We start from the raw sequence: 8,180 nt of genomic DNA on the forward strand, positions 1-8,180 counted from the left end.
GATTTTTATATAGAAGTAATTTACAAATCTGTTTAACCTTCTGCCTCCAGCTGAGTTGAAAAATGTTTTTCCTCCGGAGTACGGGTGCGTTCACACGGCCGTCTGTCCCCGTTTTTTTTTTTGTTTTTTTTTTATCCCCGTTTCGGTTCCATTCTTGCAGGCTGTAAATGGATTAAAAACTTTTAAAAAAATACCATTCATGTCAATGGGATTTTTTTTTACATCCGTTTGTACCAGTCTGCACTCATTTCCGTTTTTTTTGATGGCAGAAAAAACGGCACATGCAGTATTTTTTCTTCCGTCAAAGAAAACATATAGAGTAAATTTAACACTGAAGTCTATGAAAAACGGATGGACCTTTAATGTCATCCGTTTTTTTTTTTTTTTTTCCAATACGTTATTACTTCTCAGAATGAAAATAATAATTTTTATTTTTTTTTGTTTATTTAACTTTGTTTAACTGAACAATAGCGGATACAAACTGATAACATCCGTTTGCATCCATTATTGTCCGTTTTTTTTTTTTTTTTTGGGATGTGAAAAGAACGGGACGGGTCTAGACGGCTGTGTGAACGCAGCCTACCTTTTTAGGGTGCGTTCACATATACGCAGATTTGATGCACAGGATTTGTTGCTGCAGATTTCAGTGTAAACTAACTGACTGAGCACAGCTTCTAATCGACAGTTACAAATCCTGCGCGTCAAATCTGCGCAGGATCCTGGATGTGTGAACGTTCCCCTTAAAAGATTTTTACAACAGAACACTCATCCCCTGTCCAACTGCTGGGACCCTTCCTGATCATAAGCATGGGGGGGGGGGTCCTGTGTCCCCTCGGTTGAATGAGCGGTAGTAAGACATGTGCGCTGCCGCACCATTCATCTCTGTGGGATACAGCATTTGGCCTTCTTTATCATGCCCATATAGTTTTATGGGCTAGCGGTGAGCATGTCCGATGCTGCTCCAGATGAGAGAACAAGCGGCCCCCATTCTCTTGATCATTTGGGGTCCCAGTAGTTGAACTCCCACTAATCAGACACTTCTCGCCTGTCCTGCCATTAGATGATGCGTTCTTGGAAAACCCAATGGGACCCTTCATTGTGTGATCAGCTCATTGTTATGGGGTTATCCAAGATTAGAAAAAAATCTGTAAACCGCGCCACCCCCGTCCTCAGGTTGTGTGTGGCATTACAATGTGTCTCGGTTTACTTCAATGGAACTGAGCTGCAATATCACAAGCAACCTGAGGACAGGGGTGGTGCTGTTTTCTTTTATTAAGTTAGCTTTGTTTTTCGAATCCTGGGACCATTTTAGAAAACAAGGATTGCCCCAAAGTGTCTCATCACGGGGGGGAATAAAGCATTATGCAGTGTCCATTCAGGTCAGCGGGCTGTTCTGTGTAAAGCAGGACGGGTCCTCCAGGGCAAGAGACGCTCTTTGTAGTCGCTCTCCGCTATGGTCGAGGAACCTAAACAGACAACCAGGGACATAACTTTAGGGGACGCCAAGGTAGCAGTTGCAACGGGGCCCCAAATACACCTCTGCCCCATAAGAAAACACCACTATAATAAATGGCACATGGTAGACATCGGGCCCCTGTTACAGTTTTTGCATTGGGGCCCAGGGTTTTCTAAACCTCTTAAACTTGATTATCTTTTTTTTTTCTTTCTAGAAAAGGAAAGCAAAGCCTCCAAGGAGAAAAAGAAGAAGAAAAAGAAATCTAAGGAGGTATCCTGTCTTTTATTTTTTAAGCTTATATCCAGTAATGCGTTTTTTCCCAACCAGGGCGCCTCCAGCTGTTGCAAAACTACAACTCCCAGTGTGCCCGGACAGCCTTCGGCTGTCTGGGCATGCTGGGAGTTGTAGGTTTGCAACAGCTGGAGGCACCCTGGCTGGGAAACACTGCAGTACTATATTGTCTCCACACCATGTGATGATCTACTAGATGGAGGAGAACAAGGGAATGCATATCATAGAGCAGTGTTTCCCAACCAGTGCGCCTCCAGCTTTTGCAAAATTACAACTCCCAGCATGCCCTGACAGCCGGGCATGCTGGGAAGAAGAAGAAAAAGAAATCTCAGGAGGTATCCTATGTTTTAAGCTTATCTTATATACCAGTGATTCCCAACCAGGGTGCCTTCAGCTGTCACAGCATGCTGGGAGTTGTAGTTTTGCAACAGCTGGAGGCACCCTGGTTGAGAAACAATGTATATAAAGTAGTGCGGTGTTTCCTAACCAGGGTTCCTCCAGCTGATGCAAAACTACAACTCCCAGCATGCCCGGACAGCCGTCGGCTGTCCGGGCATGCTGGGAGTTGTAGTTTTGCAACAGCTTGAGGCAGTACCCAGAATGCATTCCCAGAATACATTGCTTTCCGTCAGCTCTTTATCACAGTCTCCCACCCTGCCTACTCCCCTCCCACAGCACTCCTTTCAGTTCTCTCCCCAGAGCTGCTGTGGAATATCTCATGCAGACTATCGCACAATCTGTGCTTAGCACCTGCTGTATTCATTTCGTCTGCTCCTCTGCCTGTAACATTGTTCAGCACAAGGCAGCATGCTGTATATACCTCATTCTTCTCTAAATGTCCCAAAAAGGTGTATATGTCAGCGAAAGGGTGATGTCGCTGGTCCTAGGTGGTGACATCACTCAGGAGGCGTGGCTGGGTCTTGACTCTAGCCCCGCCTCCTGAGACAGCAGAAGCTGATGGAATATGGGTGATTTGCTATCTAATTGCTGGTAACCTTATAGCATTCTCGGTGTATAATGTTTTGCTGGTCCTTCCTTTCTTCACAGGCTCCAGAAGAAGACAAATCAACCAAGAAAAAGTCTAAACACAAGAAGAGCAAAGAAAAGGAGGAGGGCAAAGAGGAGAAAAAGAAAAAGCCCAAGAAGAGCAAGGACAAAGAGTTTGATGAACTGGAGGCTTTCCTGGGGGGCGGCGGACCCAGCAAGCCAAGTTCAGGCGGAGAGTACGAGGAGCTGTAGGTGGTGCGGGCCGTTCCTTGGATTAAGGTCTCTTCCTCCTTCACCGCTCACTCCACCCAGAGCAAGCACAACCTTGTTCTCCCGCATGGCGGTGCTCTATAGCCGGAGCATAAAGGCCTCTTAGTGGAGAGAGGAACCGGTTGTCCATCTCTGCTCCCGTCATCTTCTTTCTTGGATCTTGATCTTTGCTCCTCACCCAGAACTTTACAAAAGCGAGAAACGGTAGAAAATGCGCTCGGGAGGAACAGCGAGGAAGCATCGACATGTCCTGTCCCCTCCTGGATTCATTCCGGTCACCTCCGACCTCCATCGTACTGTGCACTAATCCACAGGCTGCGGAATCTCTCCGCTCCCTCCCAGAAATCTCTGCGGTCGCTTCACTAGTGAACTTGTGCTAGAACCAACCCGTCTTTCTCTGCGGGATCCCCCCCTGAACGTCACGGTTAACCAGCATGCACTTGTCACCACTATTGGCCCTATAGTCAGGTTCAGTATTAACTTCTCTCGCCCTTGTGTTGGCGGGTCACACCCCAGGACATGCACCACTTAAAGGGGTACTCCGCCCCTAGACTTCTATCTCCTATCCAGTGGATAGGAGATAAGATGTCTGATCGCGGGGGGGTCCCAGCAGCCATCTGATGGCCGGTACCCTGGCGTTCTGAACATTCATGTCTATGGAAAGGGGCATGACAGCTGTGGAGCAGGAGGAGTACACAGCCCTCATTCCCCCTCCCATAGACTTGAATGGAAGAGGCGTGACGGTGAGGTCGCACCGGAGCGGAGTTCGCTCTGTGCACCAGATGACTGGGGTGTCATGACAGAGATTGGGGGGGGTCCCAGCGGCCGGACCCTGACGATCTGACATCTTATCCCCTATCCTTAAAGGGATACTCCACTCCTAGACATCTTATCCGTTATCCTTAAAGCGGTACTCTGCTCCTAGACATCTTATCCCCTATCCTTAAAGGGATACTCTGCTCCTAGACATCTTATCCCCTATCCTTAAAGGGGTACTTCGTTCCTAGACATCTTATCCCCCACATCTCTGCTGCGGCACCCCGGACATCCTGTGCACGGAGCGAACTTTGCTCCATGTAGGATGACTAGCGATGCGGGGCGGAGGCTCATGATGTTACGATCACGCCGCGCTCGTGACCCCTCAATACAAGTCTATGGGAGGGGGCGTAATGACCGTGACGTAACAAGCGGGCACAGCAATGATGTCATGAGCCCCTCCAATGCTGCAAAGGAACGCCTGGTGCATCACAGAGATCACGGGGGTCCCCAGTGACGGGACCCCGTGATCAGACATCTTATGCCCTATTCTTTGGATAGCGGATAAGATGTCTAGGGGCGGATTACCCCTTTAAAATAGGGAATAAGATGTTTAGAGGTGGGGTACCCCTTTAAGATAGGGAATAAGATGTCTAGAGGTGGGGTACCCCTTTAAGATAGGGAATAAGATGTCTAGAGGTGGGGTACCCCTTTAAGATGGGGAATAAGATGTCTAGAGGTGGGGTACCCCTTTAAGTTCTTTGCCCTCCTTTTTAATTTTTTTCCCCCACTCACTTCCCTCCTCAGTTTTGTGGATTGTTTTTAACCTGTGGTAAGCGCAGCCGACCAAGATGATCGCTTTACTGCCGTGGTCTCATACTTTGGCGTTCCAGATGTTGCAAAACTACAACTCCCAGCATGCCCAGACAGACCCCTACACACCTATTACAGGGTTTTCAAACTAGGATGCCTCCAGCTGTTGCAAAACTTCAACTCCCAGCATGCCCGGACAGCCGTTGGCTGTCCGGGCATGCTGGGAGTTGAAGTTTTGCAGCAGCTGGAGGCTCCCTGCTTTGGGAAATGTTGGGAGTTGAAGTTTTGCAACATCTGGAGGGCCACAGTTGGAGACCACCGCTTTACTGCAAGGCCGGAACGGGTCTGCCCGAACACCAATATATCCGAGAAATCCCCAGTTGAATTCTCTTGTCAAGGGGGAGGCCGAGAATTATTGGTTTTAATAATAAGTTATCGGTAATAAGTTTGCATTTTCTTTGTGTTGTCTGTAGTGCGGTTGTTGAGTATTTTCTTTGTTGACATATAAGTCTTCATACCCCCCCCGCCATCCCGTGTTTGAAGTGTTCAGGTCCTTTCTTACATTGATGACCACATTTTGTGAGGTCATGAAGGAAACGCATTCCAGCCCCCCCCCCCCCCCCCCCCTCCCTTCTTTTGCCTCCAGGCTTGGACTTATGGGTTCCCAATGCCGAGACTCAAGGTCATGTGACCACCTCCGGAGCCTCCCCGTGCTGTTCTCTCGGTCCCCGCCGTGCACAGGAGTCCTCATGTTCTTCCACTGTTATATAAAACTCCTGACAGGGTCTCTAAGGGTTTCGATGCGACTGTACAGATCTGTAAGGCCGCGGCGTCCGGTGTTCGCACAGATGTGTCTGCGTTTCGTTTGTTGAAATTTGGGGCAAAAAAATGCACATTAAAAAAAATAAAAAGTAGCCTTGTTGTCATTGATTTCGTTGCACACAATGATTGCAGCCTGTAGAGCCCTGATGGCATTAACTTGGGGCTTAAAGGGGTACTCCGGTCTTGGACATACTATCCCGTATACAAAGAATAGGGGATAAGATGTCTGATCGCGGGGGGTTCGACCAATGGGACCCAACAGGATATTCACCCCGGCGTTCTTAACATTTAGGTTCACAACGCCAGATATGCTAAGCTTCAGAGCGGCCATGGTCCAAACACCCCTCCATGCATGTATATGGGAGAGGCGGAGATACAGCGTTCGTATATATCTCCCATAGAGAGATATAGAGGGGAGTGTCGGCCCTTAGCTTCGGGCTGTGGGCGCCAGTAATCTGTAAAGTGAAAAAAACTGGGACCTGTAGGCGAATGTGACCTGAGCTCAGGAGTGGGGATTAGGGTTAGGGGTTTGAATTAGGGGTTAGGATTATTGTTAAGATTAGGAGTTGGGATTAGGGGTCAGGTTTAGGATTGGGGTTAGGATTAGGGGTCAGGTTTCAGATTAGGGATCAAGCTTCGGATTAGGGGTTAGGTTTAGGGGTCAGGGTAAGGAGTTAGGGTTAGGGTTAAGGGTCAGGGTTAGGATTTTGGTCAGGTTTAGGATTAGAGGTTAGGATTAGGGGTCAGGGTTTAGGATTAGGGGTCAGGGTTAGGATTTTGGTTAGGATTAGGGGTCAGGGTTAGTATTAGGGGTTAGGATTAGGGGTCAGGTTTAGGATTAGGGGTTTGGGAGAGAGCCGGCTGTAAAGCAGAAAATGGTGTCCCTGTGTAAAGGGTCACATTCCTCTACAGGACACAGTTTTCTTCATTACACCGGAACGGTGCGGAGATCACTGTGTATGCAGATTACCAGAGTGCCGGTCAGGAGATCGCAGAGGTACTAAGAACCCCCTGACCCACCAAGCCCTAGAATCCTCCCCTCCTGGGTATAAGATGTCTAGAAGCAGAGTACCCTTTTAACACACAGAATGACCATTGTATAAGAGCCCCCCACCTAGTAGGGCATTAGATCCGGATAGGAATATCTGCTTATGTGGACAGGATCTCTTCTCACAGTCACATGACATGGAGTCCTGACATGATCTGAACAGCCCCGTTCTACCTCGTCCCTGATATGTCTATAGCAGTGTTTGTCAAACAGTGTGCCTCCAGCTATTGAAAAACTACAACTCCCAGAATGCCAGGACAGCCTTTCCTGGCATGCTGGGAGTTGTAGTTTTGCAACAGCTGGAGGCCCCCTGGTTGGAAAACACTATTATATAACAGCTGATAAGTGCTCTCTGCTGACTCCTCTGTCCATGTCAGGAATTAGCAAATCTCCATAGCAAACCTCTCCTGCTCTGGACAGTTCCTGACATGGACAGAGGTGGCAGCAGAGAGCACTGTGGTCAGATCGGAAAGAACTACACAACTTCCCGTGGAGCATACAGCAGCTGATAAGTACTGGACGGGTTAAGATTTTTAAATAGAAGCAATTTACAAATCTGTAGATCTTTCTGGCACCAGGTTATTTAAATAAAAATTCCACCGGAGTACCCCTTTAAAGACAAAGGTTCGGAGACGCAGCTCCAGAGGACCAGCCGGGGCTGTACATACCTATCGATTCGGATGGACTGCATTTCCTGTCTGCACTTTATAATCTCCATTATAGCTTTATTTATAAGCCTTTCCTGGAATCCAGCGATCTCCTCTGTTCGGCCCCAGTCATATCGGAGGAATAATAGTATTGATATATAACATTACAGAGCAGATAAGTGCTCATCCAGCCGCATCCGATAAAGGGGGCTGCATCATGGATCAGGAGCGGGGCCCCCCACCTAGTGCAAGGCTGGCGGAATCGTCGCTGCATCTCTGCTTTCCTGCCAGGACTGTGACCCTCTACTCACTGTACTCACTATTCTGCTGGTGGGGTCACTGTGTACATACATTACATTACTTATCCTGTACTGATCCTGAGTTATATCCTGTATTATACTCCAGAGCTGTACTCACTATTCTGCTGGTGAGGTCACTGTGTACATACATTACATGACTTATCCTGTACTGATCCTGAGTTATATCCTGTATTATACTCTAGAGCTGTACTCACTATTCTGCTGGTGAGGTCACTGTACATACATTACATTACTTATCCTGTACTGATCCTGAGTTATATCCTGTATTATACTCCAGAGCTGTACTCACTATTCTGCTGGTGAGGTCACTGTGTATATACATTACTTATCCTGTACTGATCCTGAGTTATATCCTGTATTATACCCCAGAGCTGTACTCACTATTCTGCTGTTGAGGTCACTGTGTACATACATTACATTACTTATCCTGTACTGATCCTGAGTTATATCCTGTATTATACTCCAGAGCTGCACTCACTATTCTGCTGGTGAGGTCACTGTGTACATACATTACATTACTTATCCTGTACTGATCCTGAGTTATATCCTGTATTATACTCCAGAGCTGTACTCACTATTCTGCTGGTGAGGTCACTGTGTATATACATTACATTACTTATCCTGTACTGATCCTGAGTTATATCCTGTATTATACTCCACAGCTGTACTCACTTTTCTGCTGGTGAGGTCACTGTGTACATACATTACATTACTGATCCTGTACTGATCCTGAGTTATATCCTGTATTATATTCCAGAGCTGTACTCACT

The 8,180-nt window shown here is 47.4% G+C and overlaps 1 protein-coding gene across 2 annotated transcripts in view; it reads left to right on the forward strand.

Moving 5' to 3' along the window:
* The window catches only part of RABL6 (RAB, member RAS oncogene family like 6), a 43,346-nt gene extending 39,960 nt beyond the window's left edge, over positions 1-3,386 (forward strand). For both annotated transcript variants that reach the window (XM_056539400.1, XM_056539401.1), the window contains exons 15-16: positions 1,671-1,726; positions 2,795-3,386. In XM_056539400.1, coding sequence (XP_056395375.1) covers positions 1,671-1,726; positions 2,795-2,986 — 248 coding nt within the window. In that variant the 3' untranslated portion in view covers positions 2,987-3,386. The remainder of the gene's footprint in view (positions 1-1,670; positions 1,727-2,794) is intronic.
* The last annotated feature ends 4,794 nt before the right edge of the window (positions 3,387-8,180 follow it).

This window comes from Hyla sarda, chromosome 9, assembly GCF_029499605.1.
Source record: "Hyla sarda isolate aHylSar1 chromosome 9, aHylSar1.hap1, whole genome shotgun sequence".
Classification (NCBI taxonomy): domain Eukaryota; kingdom Metazoa; phylum Chordata; class Amphibia; order Anura; family Hylidae; genus Hyla; species Hyla sarda.